Raw genomic sequence first — 23331 nt, forward strand, 5'->3', positions numbered from 1 at the left:
AGCTGTTTCCATCAGTTGCTGGATGAAGCCTCTCTGCTAGGCTCTTGCCTAGGGGTAAAGCACAATATCATTAGGAATCATTTCACTGACTTTTTTTTTTTTGCCAGTTATGTTTCCTACTCTTTTAATATATATTTGTTTGTTTTACAATCTGATCTGTTTCCCCTCCTTTCTCTCCTCCCAGTCCCTCTCCCCCCATCTTCCCTCTGCCCTCCCTCATCCATTCCTCTGTTTTTACTCTTGAAGGCCACCACTATTTCACGTTCTGTTTCTTAAAAGCAGGTCACAAGTGCAGTTCACTTTCAAAGCACCTTTAGAAGGAGAAATTCTAACTGTAGGTGTCACAGCTCACCCCACTCTGCCTGCTGTTTGAGCCTGAGCTTCTGTGTGCCAGCATGCATATTATTTAATTTCCAATTACTTCCTATTCCTCATTTATATTAATTAGGGACATTGTGTTTACGCTTAAAATATAAATTTTTTATTTTTTTGAGAATTTCATATACGTATTTTGATCATATTCACCCCAACTCTTCCCTCTAACTCTTCTCTGAATCAGCCTCTTCATGTCCATTTTTTTAAAAAACTAACTACAAGATGAGGCCATCCGCTAGAGCACAATAGACAAACCACAGGCCACACCCTTAAAGAAAACTGCTTCTCCCCCTTGAACTGCCATTAACTGAACATTGGCTTTTTGAAAAGAAAAATGTTATTTTATTAGTGACTATTACTGTCAGATTTTAAAAGGGACAGGTAAAGTATTTGTTATAACAATGATGTGTTGAATACTATAGGTTTTTGGGTGACTTATTAGATAGATCAACAATGTAACAATACTATTCACCACCTTGTACAAGATGCCCACATTTATGAAGATATTTTCTAGACCAGATGTGACAAGGAGATGACATCTTGAATGACATGTGTAATCTCCAATTTTCCACATTTGAGAGTATCAAAAAAAGTGAATTTATTTCAATGAGTTAATAACAATTTTGTCCATATTATGTTTAAAATACGCTTACCTAATATGCATAAAACCCCAGTGTTGCTGAAGTATTCCTGTGTCCAGCCTGCCAGTGGTCAGGACAAATCTATCTCACTCACCAGTCCTGCAGCCACTTGGACCCAAGTAAACACACAGAGGCTTATATTATTTACAAACTGTATGGCCATTAGCTCAAGCTTATTACTGACTAGCTCTTACACTTAAATTAACCCATAATTCTTATTTATGTTTAGCCATGTGGCTTGGTACCTTTTCCCAATTCTGCCTTCACATTTTGCTTCCTCTGTGTCTGGCTGGTGATTCCTGACTCAGCCTTCATGTTCCCAGAATTCTCCTCTCTCTTTGTCCCGCCTATCCTGTACTTTCTGCCTGGCTACTGGCCAAACAGCATTTTATTTATCAATCAATCAGAGCAACACATTCAGAGCATCCCTAGCACCCCAGGTTCAATCCCCAGCACCACATGAACTAGGCATGGTGGTGCACACCTATGATCCCAGCACTATGTCTGTAGTCTAGCCTGGCATATGTTAGACCCTGTCTCAAAACATAAAACAAGTCATGTATTTTGCACTCACAGCCTGTGTCTGTTCTAATAATCCATTTAGTTCCTAGTGGACACATGACTACTGATAACCTGTGTCTGTTCTAATAATTCATTTAGTTCTTAGTGAACATGTGACTTCTACACCAGACAGCCTGTTCTGGAAATTCCATGTGTAGAAAACTTCCATGAATGAAGTAAAACGTGGATGCCCTGACTTTGTGAACAGCATCGCCTCTCCTCCTCGGCTAGCAGCTTGGAGCACTTGCAGCTCAAACACACACCTTCTGTGGCCAGGCCTCCTCATCACGGCTGAGTGGGGAAGGTAGAAGCTACTCAGTAAACATGGCCACAGGGCAGCACCAGGAGTAGGGAAAGGGAATTCCTCCTAGGACACCTTCCTCTTTACCTCTTTCTCTTGTCTCTGGAGGTGTGAGTCAGCCATTGCATCACCGTGACAAATAGCTGCAAGAGTGAGGAAAGAGGAAAGGCTTGTGCTGGCTCATGACTCGTCCAGGGTCAGCTGCTTCCGTGCTGCGCCTGAGGCGAGGCTTAAAATCATGCTGGGAACACTGGGTGCTTTCCTCGGTGTGGACAGGAAGCAGAGAGAAGATAAGAGGGCCAGAGACAAGATATTAGCCCACCAGCAACACTTCCCTCAGTGACCTACTTCCTTCAGGTAGGTCTCCTGCCTAAGCTTCCCATCGCCTTTAACAACGCCTTCAAATCACAGAGCTGTCAATGGGCTAACCCACAAATTACTTCAGAGTCCTCAAGAGCCAGTCACCTTCCAGAGTCCTCCACACTGAACATTCTGCACTAGGGACTCCGTAGACATTGGAGGGACACTTCATTTCCCAACCATAGTTCTTACTATTAACAAGCTCTGCCATGGTTAGTTATAATTGTCAGCTCTGCACAACTTGGAATCACCTTGGAAGAGAGTCTCATTGGGGGCTGTCTAGACAGGTTGGCCTGTGCGTGCCTGGGAGGTGTTGTTTTGATGACCTCAGCTGATGTAGGAGAGGCAACCTTAAAGTGGGCAGCACTGCCACCCACTCAGGAGGTCCTGGGTTCTGTCAGAGTGGAGCAATGGAGCTGAGCACAGACATGCACGGCTCATTCTCTCTGTTGTTGACAATTGGGGGATTTATTAGGCAACTCCACGTAGTTAAAAGGGAGGTTTATTTTGGGGTAACTTACAACAAGTAAAGGGATAGGTTACAGGATCCGGGAGAGGAGAAGTGCAGTCCAGCGGTGTTCTCTGGAGAACTCTGCTCGATCTACCATCCTGCATCCAGGATCACCAGGAACCAAGAGCACCAGTACATCCGGTCTTAAGGGTTCCTGTCTAGCCCCACCTCAGGGGCAGGTCATAGGTAGGCGTGACAGTTACTGGAAGCCTCACTGGAGGTAGTACTTCCAGGTCAAAGCTGGAACAGCTACCTACTACAGTTGACTGTGGATGTCGACTAGCTGCTTTAAGTTCCTGCCTCGACTTCTCTGCAATGATAACATGGAACTGTGAGCTAAACTAAGCCCTTTCTCCCTTGAGTTGTCTTTTGTCATGGTATTCAAAAGAAAAGAAAGTACTGGACTCCTGGAGCTTGCCCTGGTGTTTGGTTGTGGATCTCTGCATCTGCCTCCGTCAGTCACTGGAGAAAGGCTCTGTGATGACAGTTAGGGTATTCACTGATCTGATTACTGGGGTAAGTCAGTTCAAGCATCCTCTCCACCACTGCCAGTAGTCTAAGCTGGGATCATCCCTGTGAATTCCTGGGAACTTCCCTGGCACCTGGTTTCTCACTATACCCATGATGTCGCCCTCTGTCATGGTATCTCTTTCATTGCTCTCCCACTCTATCCATGTTCCAGCTTGACCATCGCATTCCCCCACATTCTCATTCCCCATCCCCTACCCTCCACTGCCCACCCCTCATCCCCAGTTTGCTCATGGAGATCTCCTCTATTTCCCTTCCCAGGGCAATCCATGCATCTCTCTTTGGGTCCTCCTTGTTAGCTAACTTCTCTGGAGCTGTAGGTTGTAGTCTGGTTATCCTTTGCTTTACATCTAGTATCTACTTATGAGTGAGTACATACCATATCTGGCCAAAGAGAGAAAAGAGGGATTCTGTGAGCAGGGGACATCAGGATCATGATGGGGAAATCTATAGAGACAGCTGGAACAGCTGGTGAGAACTCATGAAATCTGGATCAACAGCTGTGGAGCCTGCATGAGACTGGACTGGGCTCTCTGCATAGCGAGACAGTTGTGTGGCATGATCTACTTAAGGGGCCCCCTGGTAGTAGGATCAGGACCCATCCCTGGTGCATGAGCAGGTCTTTTGGAGACCACTTCTATGATGGGATACCTTGCACAGCTTTGAGGCAGGGGGAGGGGCTTGGACATGTCTCTACTAAGTGTACCTCCCCATAGAAGGCCTTACCTTATTGTAGGATGGAATGGGGGGGTGGATTGGGAGGGGGAGGCTGGAGAGGTGGGAGGAGGAAAGAGGGGGATCTTTGGTATGTAAAATGAATTAAAATTTTTTTCTTTAAAAAAAAGAAAAAAGAAAAGAAACTAGAACAAGCTTACTCCTAATTTATTTACATCAGGAGGCTTCATTATTTAATCTATTCAAACCTTTTCATTAAGGAATTTTTTTTAATATTTAATGTATCTATATTTTTTATTATGGAAATATTTTCTATTTATTTCATCTATTTTAGATTTCTTGCCACTGTAGTCTGGTGGATAAAACCAAAGGCCTCATGAAGCAACAAATCTAACCTTAAGCTCTGGTTATATCACTTAAGAAATGTGTTATTTTGAGAAATAAACTCTAATACAGAACTTAGATTGAAAGAATGGCAACCTCTTAGAGTTACTGTGAGATGCATGAGTCACATGACTCTCCGACCCATCACAAGCAGATAATACAGAGAAGCTTCTATCATCACATGGTTCTTTCCATGTTCAAATCTTAATCACTTTTCAAAGTCTCTCTCAAGTCCCACTTCTTCTCTAAGCCCTCTAAAACTTCGTCCTCCTCTCTCCATTCTCTTTGAGAACTCTGACGTGCATTCATCCCAGGGATGGCCTCTGACCCACAATAGAGTGGTCACTTAGGAAGTCTTTAATTAGTTGGTCGATGATGTAAAGGGGAAAAGAAATCATGGCAGCTGCTACTGATGGGAGACCTCAGCCCTCTCAGCCCATCAACATGTGCTTACAGTTATGGGCAAGTGTGTAATGGCTCCCCGCAAGCATGAGCAGAAGTTCTCGGATGACCACAGCTGCCTGCCACAGTGTCCTGCTTTTTCTTGTCTCCTTTATCATCCTTAACCTTTCCAGAATCCAGCCAATTGCCCCTGTGGAAGCTTCTAGAGCCGTGCCCACCTCTAAACAAAGCACATGCATCCAAGTCTGGTTTCAGATGTTGATTTTGGAGAAATTAAAGAGCTAGCATTACTGAATCCATGGAGGATTCTGAGTGCATACCAGATGTTCCATTTCCGTTATCTCCTTTTGTAGCCTCAATATTCTATGCATTTTATACCATTATTTCCATGCTTTAGTAGCTAATTAGAAAGTTGAGATTCAAAATAAGTCAATAATTTGATCTGGGTTATAGATAATAAGAAATAGATACCTAAATATGGTGGATACTCTCCAGGCCCCAGTCCTTACTGAGGAACTCTTGGCCATTGACAATTCCAAGAGAAGGGAGTATCATCCTCTTTGAGGGTGTGGCACTGGTTGCTCATATTCCCCTGAATGGCTCCACACCCAGGCACATATGAGCAACACTAACTGGACTTTCTGGGTTATTAAAAAAGAAGACATAAAGTTAATGTGGGGAGAGTTGGAGGGGCAGTTGGGTGGAGGTGGTCACATTGCATTGTATGTATGTATGAAACCCTCAAGAGTAAAGAAAATGATATAAAAGGAGTCAGATGCCTAATTCTCGGTTAATGATTATTCAAGAAAACAGGATAAAACATTTTAGGATAAAGCTGAAAGAGACACATTGAAGCATAGAGTTGAATAAAATTGGATCTCTTTATTAGGGTTCACCAGTATGTGACAAATCGAAGCACAGAGACAGTATAATAAGGATCTCACTGAGCACTGAGCACTTGGATGTCCTTTACATACCGATTTACAGTTCCTTTTTTATTCTGTAAAATAAGGACAGGAAGACATGGTGGCGGAGAGCCGCTCAGATCTCACAAGACGGCATTCGAAGATGGAGCTGATTTGGCCTCTGTGACATTAGAGAGAAGTAGATAAGGGAACCTTCCTGGAACTTAGACACTGGAGAGGAAAGCTTGGGCTGATGAGAAAAATACTGAGAAAAAAAATCCTCTTTCTTATTACAGTCCTCATTTGGAAAATTGATTTTTTTATCATCTCAAATCACATCAGCCACATGCATAAGGGTGATTGAATTATAAGGCAAACTGTCACATCCAATAAGAGTGGGGCAGGAGACGGCCGATCAGTGTTATCAGAGGCAAATGATAGGTTTTCAGCTGCAGCCTAGACTTTTAACAACTGTGTTTTTCAAACTTTGAGAAAAATTCAGTTAGAATTAACAAGTATTAGCTAGTGTAGTGATGGGTGCTACATTCTGATGGTCTGTCATCTACCTGTCAGGCCAAGTTTATAACCACGCAAAAACAAACAAAAAAGAGCTATGTGTGTGCATGAAGCAGAGCCCAGCATCTCCCCAGAAAATGCAGCTGAGTCCTCATCATACTGAGGTCAGGGACTCATGGTATTCTTATTAAGCTCTGAGATTACTGGACAAATGCCTGGCAGATCTTTCCTGCCGGCTGCCTCCGATGTGTCCTTGTTTGCCTTTTGAATGTCCTATGAAATCAGAGAACTAGTCGGTTCACTCTGCTGAATTTTTAAGTGTTTTTCACTTCTGTATACCCCCAAAGCATTACATCATTCTGCCTGGAGTCAATCTATCAGCTCTGGCATGAAGTCATTTGTGCCTGAGCTTTAGTAAAGGCGTCTTCTTTTCCAAGAGAGCTTTTGTCTGTGCCCTCTCCTCCTCATTTTAATAACTGTCATTTTCTAAGTGCATTACCTCATGTTTTGGCTGCAACCCAGATGAATCTGGAGAGAAGAAAAACGTGCTTTCAGACCAATTCATCCATATTTTATTTTACTTTTCATTAAGAAATTACTCTTTGAAGAAAATCAATAATGTTCTATGACTGAGGGGGAAGAGGTGAGCGTTGCCGTGGCAATTCGAATCTCTCAAATCAGACTGCCTTCATCCAGATGTTGCTGATGGGGACTTTGTCCTTTTTTGTTCCCGCAGCTTGGACACATGGTGACCCCAGGAGAGTGGCCTATCCTACAGACAGCCAGGGACACTTTTGTGGCCAGAAGGGAACCCCCAATGAGTGAGTATGGCCACTGTGCTTTGTGTGGCTTTAACCTAAATGCATTAGCATCAGTCCCACGGGATCCCTGGGGAAGGTTGACACTCATGAGGAAAGCTTCTGCTGTCTCCTTTCTTACAGACAGCCAGAAGTCGTTTGGAGATTTCATTCTCCGAATCTCCACTCTTATCAGGGAAAATAAAATTCCAAACCAAGGATGGGACCAGGGACTTGCTAGCAGCCATATTTAGAACATGCCCTTTGGATAGGGATATTGTATGGCTGTATTGAGCAGCTGCTGAAATGCCTGCACCATGCACTACTTGGCCATTTTTGCCATAATGTTTACTAACAATCACTCTGCCTTTTGAAGTGTCCCCAGATCTTCAGTGATCTTTGGGAATAACTCATCAGTGAACAGTGCCCTGATAGCTTTAAAAAAAAAAAAGTGTCCAATATCAATCAAAACATAAGTGTCTCTGTTTGAAAGCAAGTTTTCTATTATTTACCTAAAATCAAGCAAACAGACAAAAGCCACGTCTCACATTTTTAGAAAACCTTTAACCCTTTCTCACGGTCCATTTCTTTCTTGTTTCTTCACTAATGGGCTTGACGCTAGATCTTCTCACTCTTTGCAAACAGCTGAGTTTCTGTGATTGCTGGGTTGGGGTAGTTATGGAAAAACAAAAGGCCAGTTAACAACAGGGTCTCCACTGACAAGTCCAGATGCCTGTCGTGTCTGTGCAGGGCTACCCAGAACCAGAATGTGTTATGCCAAGAGATACATAGATTTAAAGACAGACACTCAGTAAAGAGCTGAAGAATTCATGGGGTAGAATAATGGTAGATAACAGAGAAAACAGAAATCTGGAGGAGTAAGAGGGAAATCCTTAACCATACCAAGGTAGATTTGGAAGTTTCCCTTATAAAAGGCCTCTGAGTAACAGACACCTGGACTAAATTAATCCAGACTGTAGTTGTATTTTAACCTTGGAAACCTAAAACAAACAAACAAACAAACAAACAAACAAAAAACAAAACAAAAAAACCCTGAGACTTTTACACTGTGGGGGGCAAAGAAAGCACCAGGTGGTGAGAGAAGAAAACACAGAAATCTGTAACTCCTCAGTTGCTTTGAAACACACTGTTTTTAAAAGGGTTTCTGTAAGAAGTCTTCCAGGCCTAAGCCCGTGACCCACTTATGTCAGACAAGAGGCTGCACCCCAAATTTCAGTATATAAAGACTGTCCAGAGGTGACTCTTGCCTGCCAGATTATTCATTCAAATAAAGTGTCTGATAAATATAAATTTGAAACGGAACATATCTCAGCAAGATGTGAGTGACAGTTCTGGTCCATCCATTTAACAAAATCTAACAGACCCATTGGAGAAAGAGCTCATGATTGCAATAGCCAGTTTCTTCGTATTTCCTTTTAGTTGCATCTGTGTTATGACGCTAATAATAGTGTCATATCACAGCAATTGTAACCCTGACTAAGACAGATCCCCTGGAATTGATGTTTGTGCTTATAGATTTAATGGTAAGTGAAAATACTTATAGAAAATCAAACTTTACTCAATATTAAAATTTTTAGGTAAGAGGCTGGGGAGGTAGCACAGTGGATAAGAACACTGGCTGCTCTTCCGGAGGACCCAGGTTCAATTACTAGCACCCACATGGAGGCTCACAATCACCTTTGACTGCAGCTCCAGGGGCTCCAGTGCCCTCTTCTGGCCACCACAGGCACTGCAAGCATGTGATGCACAGCTATCTATCGCGCAGGCAAGACACCCATATACACACAATAAAAATAAAGGTTTTCTTTCTTTTTTAACTTAAGGGGCTAGAAAGACAGTCAGCAGTTAAGAGTGTTTACTGGTCTTGCAGAGAGATCCCAGGAATGGTCTCCAGTCCCAGGGGATTAGAGCCCTCTTCTGGCCTCCACGGACAACATGCAATGCACACAGTGCACATAAACACATGCAAGCAAAACATAAGATAAAATAAATAAATCTGAAAACTTAAATATGTATAGGTGTAATTGAATAAAAATATATCTAAGGAAAACGTTAGGCTAAATTCATCACAGTAATCACATTATTCTAAAGTATAGAATGGTAATAAAACTAGGTACAAATAAATCCAATTGTAAATCCATTTTCCTCAGGGTTGGTGATAGACTCTAGGGCCTGCACATGGAGACGAGTGCTCTACCTGAGCCATACATCTGGCCCCTATTTGCTTAATTATTTATCTGTTTTGGAATGGAGTCTCACTAAGTTGCCTACAGTGGCCTTGAGCTCACTCCAGAAACAAGGCACTAAACTTGCCATCTCCCTTCCTGTGCCTCTGGCCTAGCTGAGGTTACAGGTCTGTGCCACTGGATTTGGAACACAACCAGATTTTCAATGTGATAGAGATAGCCATTCAAGTCAGTACCCAGAAAATACATTATTAAGGGAATAGAATTGAATTAAATGAAATGCTGTTCACGGACGTAAAACTATATGTATATCATAATTCATACCTAAAAGAATACGGGGCAGTGAAGGTTTTATATACATATAAGATAAAAATCATAAAGTAACAGCAGCCAGGGGCATATTTATAAGACTGTGGGCTAGGAGCTCAGACCAGGATCCAAAAAGAGAAGTGAAGAGCTGTGTGGTTCTCTGACAGGATTTCCTTGGGATTTTACTTGGTTTCTCTGGATATTTCTTCAGTAAGGCTTTAAAAATGTCATCCAAACAAGAAATAATGAATGGCCAGCAGTTTAGGTGGGTTTCAAAGGATCCCAGATTTTGGGAAATGACAGAAAAGTCAAAACTGACAAGAGGTTTCGAGCCATGTTCCATGACCAAAAGTTTAAATTGAACCATGTTGGTCAAAGAGGGCTCCCTACCAACCATACCACTATGGAAGACTCGAAACGCGTCCATGACCTTTCAGGCTCTGATTCTGAGCTCTCTGATGAAGAAAGCAAAACACTAAACCAAAAGAAAGTAAAGCAGAAAAAGAAAAGAGAAGTGAAGTAAAAAATGCTGATTAAGGAGAAAACGAAAGAAATCAAGAAAATTGATCAAAAGGAGCCTATAAATAGAAATAAAGACTTAGATAATTCTGAAAACTTTAGAAAATGAAAAACTGTAAATCTCAGAAGATGGGTTCAGAAATAAGTTCCAAGAAGGATGGTGAAGAATTTCTGCAAAATACAAAACAGAAAAGGGACATCCTTGACCATACTGCAGACTCTTTGCCCAAAGGAGAACTAAGGACCAAAGATCCAGTAACTCTGAGACGGTGAAATCTCCAACAATCACTTGTTCTGAGGCAAGAAGAGAAGAGCAGCCCAGTGGTTGTCAGCACCAGCGGCTCTCCTGTACTACACTACCTTACTGCGATCTCTTTAAGAAAGAAACAATAATTGTTTTGTAGTTTGATGAGAACAGTCAAGTGTTTACTTTAAAATATAAAGCTATGAAATAAATACTATAAAATCCTTTAAAATATAAAGCTGAAAGAAACAATAAAAAACAAATAAAACTATGGGCTAAACAACAACTTCTAAACATAAATGCAAACCCAAAAACACAACAGAAATTTTGAAGAATTCTGTCATTGAAAGTAAGCCACTAAAAGGGGCAGCCATTGTGGCTCATCCCTGTAATCCCAGCACTCGGGAGGCAGAGGCAGGTGGATCTCTGTGAGTTCAAGGCCAGCTTCTTCTACAGAGTGAGTTCCAGAATAACCAGACCAGAGAAAACTTGTCTTAAAAGGGGAAAAAAGGAGACCACCAAAATCATTGTAAACAAAGTTAAAGATAAGTGGCCGTCCAGGAAAAACAAACACATTCAGCAAATATTCATGACAAACGGAACAATAGCTTTATGATCTGAACACAGAAATCACAAGTGAAAGGATGCTTTCCATCCAGGGAACTGCAAGGTGGCTGAGCTGGTAAGGATGCTTACTGTGCAAGCCCGATGACCCGGCTCTGAGCCCAGAAACCCATGTAAAGGGGAAAGGAGAAAACCAGCTCCAGGAAGTTGTTCTCTGGCTCCCACAAGCATGAATATGTATGCGCGCGCACACACACACACACACACACACACAACATATCAATGTAAATCACAAAAGTTGATCTCCACTGAAAACGAGTCAAAAGTCACAAGCAAGAAATAGCATAGGCAATGTCCAGTGGCAACAGAAAACTCATTGTCACAGTTCAAAAGAGAAATGCAAATTTAAAAATTGTTTTGCCCATGAGATTGTCAAATAAATCAAAAATGTAAAAATGTCCAGTGTTTGGCGGAGTGAGAAATAAGCACCCTGCTGTCCGCTGCTGGCAGTGTACTATGGTGGTACTTGCAAGGTTTTATCAAACACTCAAACATTTACTCTTTCGTGACTCAACAGTTTTCTGCCTAGAAACTAACTGAATGAAAAATTGAACACATCTTTTAAAACTATATGAGCTGTGTTAGCTTTGAGAAAATATATAAACAAGTCAAAAGAGGAAAACTTTGCTCTGCCTCATGGTTTCAAAAGTTTCAGTTCACGCTTTCGTGGTCCTAAACTTTTGGTTTTCTTGGTGGCTGCGCGGTACACTAAGGTGGAAGCCTGCAGCAGTGAGATATGATCATCTCACGAAAGCCGAAAAGCAAAGAAACAAACGCCAGCCAGGGTCCCATCTGCCTGTCAGGGCCCCATCTGCCTGTCAGGGGCCCCACCTCCCATTAGAGGCCCCACCTCCCATTAGAGGCCCCAACTCCCCTTAGAGTCCCCACCTCCCCATTAGAGGCCCCACCTCCCCATTAGAGGCTCCACCTCCCCCTTAGGGCCCCTACCTCCCCATTAGAGGCCCCACCTCCCATTAGAGGCCCCACCTCCCCATTAGAGGCCCCACCTCCCCATTAGAGGCCCCACCTCCCCATTAGAGGCCCCACCTCTCCATTAGAGGCCCCACCTCCCCCTTAGGGGCCCTACCTCCCCCTTAGGGGCCCCACCTCCCCATTAGAGGCCCCACCTCCCCCTTAGGGGCCCCACCTCCCCATTAGAGGCCCCACCTCCCCATTAGGGCCCCACCTTCCAATTAGAGGCCCCACCTCCCCATTAAGGGCCCCACCTCCCCCTTAGAGGCTCCACCTCCCCATTAGAGGCCCCACCTCCCCATTAGAGGCCCCACCTCCCCATTAGGGGCCCCACCTCCCCATTAGGGGCCCTACCTCCCCATTAGAGGCCCCACCTCCCCATTAGAGGCCCCACCTTCCAATTAGAGGCCCCACCTCCCCATTAAGGGCCCCACCTCCCCCTTAGAGGCTCCACCTCCCCATTAGAGGCCCCACCTCCCCATTAGAGGCCCCACCTCTCCATTAGAGGCCCCACCTCCCCCTTAGGGGCCCTACCTCCCCCTTAGGGGCCCCACCTCCCCATTAGAGGCCCCACCTCCCCATTAGGGGCCCCACCTCCCCATTAGAGGCTCCACCTCCCCCTCAGAGGTTCCACCTCCCCATTAGAGGCCCCACCTCCCCATTAGGGGCCCCACCTCCCCATTAGGGGCCCCACCTCCCCATTAGGGGCCCCACCTCCCCCTTAGAGGTTCCACCTCCCCTTAGAGGTTCCACCTCCCCTTAGAGGCTCCACCTCCCCATTAGAGGCCCCACCTCCCCATTAGGGGCCTCACCTCCCCATTAGGGGCCTCACCTCCCCATTAGGGGCCTCACCTCCCCATTAGGGGCCCCACCTCCCCATTAGGGGCTCACCCTCAATGATCTTACTTCCTCCCAGTAGGACCCACCCCTGAAAGGTTCAAAAACTTCCCAAGAGTGTCACCGGCAGGGCAGAGCCTTTGAGGCATGGCCTATGAAAGAACTTTCAGAGAGATTCATACTGTCTCTTGTCACAGCCCAAACTAAACGACAGCATGTAGTGGGTACTGTGCAGCCGTCAGAACAGAAAGCAGTCTGTCCAAAGAGATGGATAACATAGGCTGTGATATGATTAAATAATGAAATACCACTCATCTTTAACTGTTTACTGTGTAGAGGTGTGTTTTTGACGTGGAAGTGTGCCTGATATGGTATCAATTCAGGAAGTCAGGCTGGGCCAGAGAGATGGCTTAGTGGGTAAAGGCACTTGTGGCCCTGCCTGGCCCTGGAGTCCAATGCCTGGAACCTGTACGGTGGAAGGAGAGAACTCAGTGGCCCCTGCAGTCGTCCTCAGCCTTCCACAGGAGGGCTGGGGAAATGACTTAGTAACGTGCCTGCTGCCTGAGCACGTGGACCTGAGCTCAGTCCCTTCAACCCACGTTTAAAAGGCCGGGTGTGGTGGCCCATGCTTGTGTTCTCAGTGCTGGGCCATCACGGGCAGGCAGATCGCTCGGGGTCACCTGCCGGCCAGCCTAGCCTACTTGGTGAGCTCCGGGTCAGTTAGGAACCCTGTCTTTAAATAATATGTGGATAACGCCTGAGGAATGACATCTGTGGTTGACCTGTGGCGCGCGCATATGTGTGTGTGTGTGTGTGTGTGTGTGTGTGTGTGTGTGTGTGTGCTAAATGAATGTGCGTGCCTCTGTGCCAGAACGCAGTGGGTGCATCTCAGGCCGAGTAAATAGTTTAGGCAAAGCCACGCCAGGGCCACAACGTAACCACTGGAGTGATTGTTTTTGGGTCGTCATGACCTTGCAGCTGTCCTTGGGTTCTCATATGTAGAAGGGATTCCTCATAACTGGGCGTAGAGCCTGTCTTTGGAGAGGGCATCGTAGTACCTGGGATGGAGAAGAATCCGGCCTTTTGTGTTTCGCCTGCGCCCAACCAAAACGACTGTGAGAGAAACATTGGTTTCCTGAAATACCAAACCAGATGAAACCCCAGCTCCAGAGGGCACATATGCTTTGCCTCAGTGTGTAACTTTCAATGCCTTTCCGCACAGGAAGCTACTCCTGACTTGTGGCTTGAAGACCTGTTCTTCAGTAGTTCCACTAAAAGGTGGAAATTTGGTTGATTGTACCGCCACCTTCTGGCCACTACAAAAACTTCGGCTCATGAAGATTGCTGGGCTTTCAACGTGGATGCGACAGAAGACTGAGTCAGCACATACACACACACACACACACACACACACACACACACACACACACACACACACCTTCCATTAAACATGTGTGTCAACATCATTCCCAATGACAGTGTGATCTGCCTTGTGATAAACCCTTTCTTGCTGGTGGACAATTTATTTCAATTTTTAATAATCACAAAACAATGCTGTGATTGTTAGGCAATGGAAAGGCAGTATGAGAATACGCTGCACCCATATACAGAAGATAAATCTGGTATTTAAAGGCAAGGCATTAAAAGCGTCTGTGGTTTGATGTGCTGTAGAGCACTCCCACTGTCACTGATAAAACTGTTTATGTTTTCTTTTGTTAACAGGAACAAGACCATTTTGTTTTACTTTAACCTATTCAGGTGTACCGGTTCTTCCATGATGCCAAGGCTACAGTGCCCTACTACCCAGGTAAGGCGAAGGCTGCCTTCATGGTGGCGTTAGCAGTCGCCAACATTCATGGTGAATTCAGAAACTCCTTGTTGAGTCTGTCTGTGTGGTAGGAACACGGAAGCCTGATGTCATGTTCATTTACATTTAATCAAAGCTACGGCAGAGAGGAATGATTTCAGAGTTACCAGGGAACCTTGGAGATGGTAACCATTTGCTCTTATAAGTAACCACAGCCCATAAGTCCTTGTCTGGGGTTCCAATCATTTCCGTGTCTTTGGATTCACTTATTGAGGAGTTGTGAATGTTTGGAAGAGCCATGTTGTCTTGCTTTTTCATGATTTCTAAACTGTGATTTGTGCATCTGTTAAGATGTGTGTCTCTTCCTAGTTGTTTGGGGTTGTCTACGTAAGCAGCCTTCTCTGGAAGGCTGGATCTGTAGAGAGGAGAAGCAAACCCCAGGTAGAGAACTCTAGTTAAATCAAGTGACATCTTCTACTATACCACCAATACACATAGAGAGGGAAATTGCTTAAAATAATGGAGAAAAGATATGAAGTTAAAATCAACTGAGATAATAATGAATGAAATAAAGGAAAGTGATGAGAAAGGACAAAAGGGGGAATCAAAGTTAAATGTAAGAAGAAGAGAAAGAGCATTGATGGGGAGAGAATGGGGCAAGAAATAATGCATGATTAGAAATTAGAGAAAACATGTAAATAAAATTAGAAAAAAGTAAGAAGAGGAAGAAATACAAATATTTTAATGACATAAAAACAATACTAAAAATATAATAGAAAGAAGTATAAAAACAAAAGTTCTTGAGACTTGAGGGTCCTCTCCCAGGTGATGATGGGATCTGTGGGTGGAGGGTGGATGTAGCTGGAGTTTCTGGCCATTCCTGTCATGCAGGCTGGAACTGTTCGTTGGCTGAGCTCCTGGCCAGTTACCTGCTTTGCTGGCTTTAGATGCTTCCTTTCTCTGCATATCAAGAGGGACCACTAGCTTCCCTGAGCTCTGTAGCCTGTGACACTATTGGAAGATTTATTAAGGCAACTCCATGTAGTTAAAAGGGAGGTTTATTTTGGGGGGTAACTTAGGGCTAGTAAAGGGATTGGTTACAGGATCTGGGAGAGGTGAGGTGCAGTCCAGCTCTGGCGAACTCCGCTCAATCTACCATCCAGCGTCCAGGATCATCAAGAACCAAGAGAGCTGGCACATCCAGATCTCGGGTCTTAAAGGGCTCCCATCTCGGCCCCGCCTCAGGGGCCAGTCATAGGTAGGCGTGACAGTTACTGGAAGCCTTACTTAGGGTAGTACTTCCAGGTTAAAGCTAGAACAGCTACCCACTATATGACAGTCTAGAAGATACTCCCACATCCCCCTCTAAGCAGAAAGCTCTGTAAGGTTAAATAAATAAATAAGCCCAGACAAGGCAAGGTGAAAAAACCTCCTCCAAGTGCTGCCGTCGGCGTCTGCCTTCTTTGAAGGATGCAGGCAGGCTCCTTCTCCGAGTTGAGTGCTCTTCTTCCAGATGGCTCTCTGGATCAACCACCAATATGCAAATCTTTCTATAATTGCTGTCTTTCTAGTGAGATTATATGTGTGCAAATGTGCACGTGTGCCCTGTGCTCTCTGTGGAGACCAGAGGCTGACTTGGAGTGTCCTCTATTTCTCTCAACCTTATTTTTTGAGACAGAGTTTCTCACTGAACCCAAAGCTCACTGATTCAGCTAGGCTGGCTAGCCAGAGACCCCAGTGATCTAGTGTCTGTCCTCAAGCTCTGAAACCACAGGCCTGATGCTACACCTAGCTTTTCACATGGGTGCTAAGGATCCAAACTCACGTCCTCAGGGTTGTATGAAGGTAGTTTACTGACTGAAAAGCCCAAGACCTCTCACTTAAAATGGAGCTGCACCCATCCACCCCTCACTCTTGAATCTCTTTTCTAGCCTTCAGTAACAAGCAAATGGTTCACTGTCTTTCTCCCTGTGCTAAAAGCCAAACACCTTGTGGGTAAGGCTTCTCATCTGTTTTGTTTACCGCTGTGTTCACACTACCTTCAAACCCCAGAGTAGATGATTAATAAGTATCTATAGAATGAAGGAATTAGTAAGTCAAGGAATGACTATCTTCCTACTCTTTCCACTATACCATACAAACCAATGTTCCTGTAATAAAACACAAATGACATGTTTATTATTTTCATAAATAGTTTCCTAGATTATGTAGGAACATACATAGCAAATGTAGTATTTTAATCTTCAGGGCAACCCACTCTCCCGGGCCTCTAATTCTTATTTATAATAGTGTTTAAACCTCCGGAATTGATGACGTAACAACAGGGATGAAGAATGAGGCTGAAAGAGCCTGTGAAATCATAGGGATCACAGCCCAGTGGGGTATGTCGTGACTGCAGTATTGCATCCTGCGTCTATCAGCCCCGCAACAGTGTATTTATAGATCTGAGCTGTATTCTATGCGTTATGTTCTTGTCAACTGGCAGCGTGGTCCAGACATGTGTCACAGGCACTTGAAGAACAGACCAGGGTCAATTAGGACACCCAGCCTCAGTGTGACCTTCTTCTGTGGCTAATTATACGTTGATTGCTTCTAATCAGCATCCCATTTGAAGTGAACAAATTGGTCTGACGGAAGGAAAGAAGAAAGAGCAGTTGCTGTGGTGTTTTTAACAGCTGATTTGTGTTTGGAATGAAGTTTGATGTGATTCTCTTTGACAAACTACTTTTTTCCATTTTAATTGCTCTCTTTTGTGTGTTGTATATGCACCAGTTTGTATGTGTAGTATACATGTGCGTGTATTTGTAAGTGTAGGATTGCCAGGGTCCCAGAAGCAGTACCTCACATTATATAAAGCTCAATAAACTACTAACTCTTTGAGTTCTCACTTTTTAAATATGCCAAAATGTAGCCATCTCCTTGAGTCTTTCACCATCTTAGGAGCAAAGAATCAAAGATAACATGTCTCTGAGGTATCTCCTAATATGAGCATGATTTAGTCCACTTGGCTCCAATCAGAGTGAGCTTTTTCCATTCACACTGACAATAACTTTGACCTTCTTATAAAACACGTGGACTTGTTGAATGTTGTCAGTGTCTCTATATACAGCTCTTAGCTATGAGACCTCCAGTGCTCCTTCTAGAAGTGTGTGTGTGTGTGTGTGTGTGTGTGTGTGTGTGTGTGTGTGTATGTGAGAGAGAGAGACAGAGACAGAGAGACAGAGACAGAGACAGAGACAGAGAGAGGCAGGCAGTGCACATGTATATGAGTATGGAGATGAGAGGCTTAAGGAGGGTGAATGTGGAGATGGCTTGTTTTCCACTGTCAAACTTCTCAGAGACACTGGACTCCTGCTGCTATCACACAGCGTTACTGTGAGACTCAAGGCATGTGTTTAGTTCCGTTCCTGCTTAGTTCTGTGGTCAACACCAAGTGCCCCTGTAGATAGTAAAAACGTGGCAAAAGGTAGGAAAGCTGCCTACTTAGCAACTGTGCTTTTGCCTAACTGTCTATAGGGTCAACCAGTAAGAAAAATCACCAGCACTCTGACCAGCTATTGTTTCTGCATTATCTGTAATCTGCTGCAAACAGAAGCTTCTCCAAACAGCACTGAGACCTGTGCTAATCTATGGATATAAAAATACAAATATTCAGAAAGCAGTTTTACAACACACTCCTTCAGAAAAACAACAGTAGTAGCTTCCCCCAGGGCCTATCTATTCCCTGTCCATGCACTTTTGACCAGGTTTATGTTACCAGGTATAAATTCCCTCCTGTAGAGCAGCCTCATATCCAACCAGAGAGCATCTGGTGACCGACAGAATAGCCATGACACTAACGTACCAGTAGGCATATCTTGCTGGCAAGTTGGCATTGTAGTTCCCGGGGTTCACAGATGAGTAAGACCATTCAGGCAATATGAAAACTGTAACTAGTGCTGAGAATAAGTTATTGTTGACTGCTCAGCCCTAAGCCCGGCATCTATGTCGTGTACTCCAAGAGTCAGGGGATGTATGGAGACTGCTGTGAAATACACTCTTCTGGACACAACACAGCAATTACCTCCGTGAGTTCATAGCAGCCATGTGCAGGATGGGGCCATGAATATCCCATCAGAGTGCGGGAGAGGCTCACGGGGCCTCACTGCTCCCTGAAGCACCTGTCAGCAGTTGATGCCTGGGTGCACGAGGAGGAGCTGCCTTCATCATCAGTGTGGTCGCTGATGAGCTGCTGCTAGTGGTCCAAAACATAGAAAATAAAATAACTCCGTGCTCACAGTCACGCAAACACCCCAACTAAACTTAGTGTGTCACACAAATGCAAAAAAAGTAAGAAGAAGAGGAGTTTCAGTAGGAGTGGGAAGAAGATGAAAGAGAGAAGTAATGGAGTATGAAAATTCATGATATGCATGTGTGAGATTGTCAAAACATTGAAGAAAAATAAATATTAAAGGATTGATGGGAGATGACGGAACGGGCCGTGTCTGGGGGATTTCCACAGGAGGAGCAGAACTGATGGAGAGATGCGCGGAAGTTGATGCAGCTTTCCCAGTTCAATGTGGCTTTTGTTTCCTTTTAAAATCATAAGCAGGGGCTGGAGAGATGGCTCAGTGGTTAAGAGCATTGGGTATCTTCTAGAGGCAAGTTGGCAAGTCCCCGGGGTCCACAGATTGCTGGCTTCAATTCCCAACAACCACATGGTGGCTCACAACTTTGTAACTCCAGTTACTGGGGATCCATCATCCTCACACAGATGTACACGCAGGTAAAACACCAATGCACATAAAAATAAAAATGAATTAATTAAAATAAATAAAAAATTAAAACATCATAAGCAAAAAGCAAAAACACCAGACTACACCTCCGTGTTTCTACCATCCTTTATGAAATTGCACATTGGCTTACTATCACTTTGTCATGGCTCCACAGTAGCTTGGTTTGTCACTGATATGCCCCCAGTCTATTACTGTAAAATAATTGCATAGGTGACCTCTCTTGCCCATGTCTAGATAGTGTTGTGGAAAGATTTAACTGGTAATTTATTGCGGCAGATATATGTATTTTGTTTATTTCTCGTGGTGACAAAGTCTAATTATGTTTTCACAATTAAGGAGAACTTGTGGGCACACTGACAAATATTCCCATGCACATTAACAAACATCAGAAAATTTCAAGTCATTTTATTCATATAGAAAACATATCAAGATTCTAACCTAGAATATATAGAGACTGCAGAATTAATCTTGAATTATACTCCTACCTCTTAAGCCAGACAATCATAAGAAAATGTCTTATTAAAATTCATGACAGAGATAGAGAGATAGTTTATAGCACTTGCTGTTCTTGCAGAGGACCTGGGTTCAGTTCCTCAGCATCCCTGTCAGATGACTCACAACCTCCTATAACTCCAGCCCCAGTGGACTCTCCTGGCCTCTTCAGGCACCTGCATGCACATTGCCATATTGACTTGGACCCACATGAGCTCACATATACACAAATAATAACAATAGAAACCTTTAAAAAGGGCTTTTAAAAATCATAATTGTTCTATGATAGAAGCCTCAAATCTGCACGTAGAACTATCCCTCACAAGCACACATTGAATGGATATAAAATTAGTTCAATCTAAATGAAGAGAGTGGTTATAATGTTACCTTATAGTTCCACAAAGTATGACTGTTTGGGGAATCTGAGTGACAAGCACGTGGAAAGTTCAGTTTCTCCCAACTACTTGTGGATCTACACTTATCTCAAAAACCAAGTTAAAATCAATCCATCTAGATTAAACTTTACATGTCACAGGTCAGAATCTACATATGAGAAAGAACATGCTGGTTTTATCTTAGGAGTTTGGGTCACCTCGTTCAACGTTATCCTTTCCCTGGAGAGGTTGGTGTCAGGTGATGAGAAGGGATGGAGGTGGGAAGAGGGACACATGGGACAGGAAATGGGAAAATAATAGGGGAATACAAGGGGAACAGAGGCAACTGTATGGAGGAGGTGGGAAAGGAGAACCACAAAAACGCTTGGTTTGAAAATGTTACCATGGTCTCTAACACGGTATATGCTGATTTCAAAATCAAAGCATAAAATACCATTACTGTTCAAAATCTTGTTTTAACATAAGACCAAGGAAGCAAGAAGTACAGGTTGGTAACACTCTATGCCAAATTTAATTTTATACAATAAAACTAGAAACATGATTGAAGTCACTTAGATGAAAATTATGCTTTATTCTTCACCCTGGTGGGAAATTCAGAAGCCCATCCAACCGTATAGGCATTTCCTTGGTCTATTCCCATTCATTCCCATCACTGTGCTTCTCTGTTCCACAGATCTGCGTCTCCAGGTGCCCAGAGAAATTTCTAACCTACTTCGAAATGCAATTTTTTAATGAAAGACACAAAAGCCACTGGGAATACTACCGCCAGTTCTGCAAGGCCACGGCCAGGCCTGCAAAGGTGTGTGTACTCAAGCTCACACCTGGAAGGAACTTAGCTGCTGTTCTGATCTTAAGTGCGACATTCTAGTTTGCTACTGGAAAAAATCCAGATCTAGAAAAATGAATATTAATGGTGCCATTCCCATAAAACACAAGCTCACATGAACACTCAAAAACACTGTGTTTGTGGTGTATTACTGTGTAGACACTCATCAAAACACAGAATATTCATGATGTAGACAAAGAAACACACTGTTCATGAGGCATTCCTGTGTACACTTGCTGGGTAGGAACAACTATTAAGTGTGCTTAGGTAGCTCCAACTGAGAGATTTTCTATACCTGGACGGGGTTGCTGCTGATAAGAGATAGAATTTTATGTCATCTAGAATCATCATTACAAAACCATACTGCGAGATGGCTTAGTTGACAAAGGTGTGTGCTGCCTGACCTGAATTCAATCCCCACACTGACACCAGCATGATGGAAGGAAAAAAACGGATCTAGCAATAGGACCTCCACATGTGTGCCTTAGCATGCATGGTATACACACACACACACACACACACACACACACACACACACACACACACTAAAACAGTCCAATAAAATATTTAAGCCCACCCTTTCCTAGGTTTGACATACACAGGAAATTTCTAAAGCTTTATTGTATTAAATACTATTAATTGGTTGTTAATTATAGAAAATGCTGTTTTTCCAGAAAAATTTTGAAGGATAAGAGATTCAGAGTATGACTAAGATATCTTCACAGGTGTGCCTTGCTTTTGTAAGAGCTTGGTTTTTTTAGTCTTTGTTGATTCATTCAGAGCATTTAGAGGCATTTTCCAACAATAATTTGTATGTAATAATCTTACAATTATTGGCAGTAGAGAGACGATTTGGGAAAATGAGATGTGGAGTTAAGATGTCAAGCTCAGAATTCTGATATTGAGAGTAAAACTGACCGTTGCTGGCTTTGAAGTGTTAACATGCCCCTTTCCTTTCAGACTTTCTCAGATCTGTCCCGTGGGGACTGCCCCCCAGCAGTTTATCCAAGTAGACCTAGTAAGTGGTAATTCTTTTACCTTTGAAACATAGAATCTACCAAAATGTGATTTAATTACGTTTCCTCAGTTGATAAGGTCTCAATTGATTGAGGCTGAGAAAGGTCCAGTCCCACCCTGAGAGTCTGGTGTTAATTAGGAGCAGTGTCTCTGATCACACCTGTCCTCACTCCAACTGGAGCATTTCCACTAGAGCTCTGTGAGGTTTGCTACATACACACGTTGGGAAGTGATATGATTTATTTTAAGAAGCCCACCAATGTGATCCTACGTATCCCTACAAGCATACACAAACAGTCATGCACACCCACTCCTCAACTGAGCCAAAAATGTTCAGAAATTGCCCAAGAAGCAATTTCTAAGTTGTATATCTTGTCTTCATAATGCGACATTTGAAATTCTTCTGTGTTTCTTTGATGAATATATATTTTGTTTCTTTACTGTTTGAGTATAAACTCATAGGCTGTTTAGAAAAACTGAAATAATCAATCACTCTTCTTTCTGAAGAATGTAATTCTAATTACAGAGAAAAAGCTTCATATGAAGATTCCTAACACAGAGTTCATTCAGAGCAATCAATACAGAACTCAGAGATCATAGATGGTGGGGCTGGAAACAAAGGAAAGTTTGTGATGTCCACGAGCATGAGAACACTGCAGTAATACAGTGTGTTCGTGGGAGGAGATATCGTAGAACTAATAATATAGAGCGAAGCACATACGGTCAATACTCAGCAAATGCAAACTGCTGCGGACAGCATCATGTCAAGCATATTGAAATTAAAACGAATCCCAGAAATTATTTAAGGAAAAAGATTAGAAAGAAATATACCAAAACTATTAAGGAGTTGTTTGCCAGATGGTGTGGGAAGGGAGAGAAAACGGGGCATTTTCTCTTTCTCGTGTTTTCTGTTACTCAATTCTTCCACAATGAGTGTCTAGTTCTTCTAAAGCAGAAGAAAGGTAACAGACACCAGTCTAAGTAGGAAGTCAATGTTGAATTGGTTGCCACAAAATCCATGTGTTGAGTGTCCCCATCACCTTTCTCTGGTCCATTAAAGACCCGGAGGCAGAGATAATGGATTTTCTAATACGTGAGAAATGGCAATCACCAGGAAGCCCTAGGTGCTGGCTGTATGTGGCCAAGAACAGCATGGAAGTTGTTATGGGAAAAGGAAAAATAGCTGTTCTCACAATTAGATTTTGATTAAAATCACGTTTTAAAATATACATTGGGAATATAAAAATAAATAATCCATAATCTCTCCTAGTCTAAAGAAATAATGAAAGAGACATTAAGATCAGCATTACAACTAGCTTGTGTTCTTCTTAACAGGGGATCGAGTATACCA

At 43.3% G+C, this 23331-nt stretch overlaps 1 protein-coding gene across 2 annotated transcripts in view; it reads left to right on the plus strand.

Annotated features, from left to right (window-relative positions):
* The window catches only part of Slc44a5 (solute carrier family 44 member 5), a 305530-nt gene that overhangs the window by 245793 nt on the left and 36406 nt on the right, over positions 1–23331 (plus strand). For both annotated transcript variants that reach the window (XM_059266488.1, XM_059266489.1), the window contains 4 exons: positions 6896–6980; positions 14391–14475; positions 20811–20936; positions 21924–21981. In XM_059266488.1, the coding sequence (XP_059122471.1) occupies positions 6896–6980; positions 14391–14475; positions 20811–20936; positions 21924–21981 (354 nt within the window). The remainder of the gene's footprint in view (positions 1–6895; positions 6981–14390; positions 14476–20810; positions 20937–21923; positions 21982–23331) is intronic.

The sequence above is a fragment of the Peromyscus eremicus genome, chromosome 6 (genome assembly GCF_949786415.1).
Source record: "Peromyscus eremicus chromosome 6, PerEre_H2_v1, whole genome shotgun sequence".
Taxonomy (NCBI): domain Eukaryota; kingdom Metazoa; phylum Chordata; class Mammalia; order Rodentia; family Cricetidae; genus Peromyscus; species Peromyscus eremicus.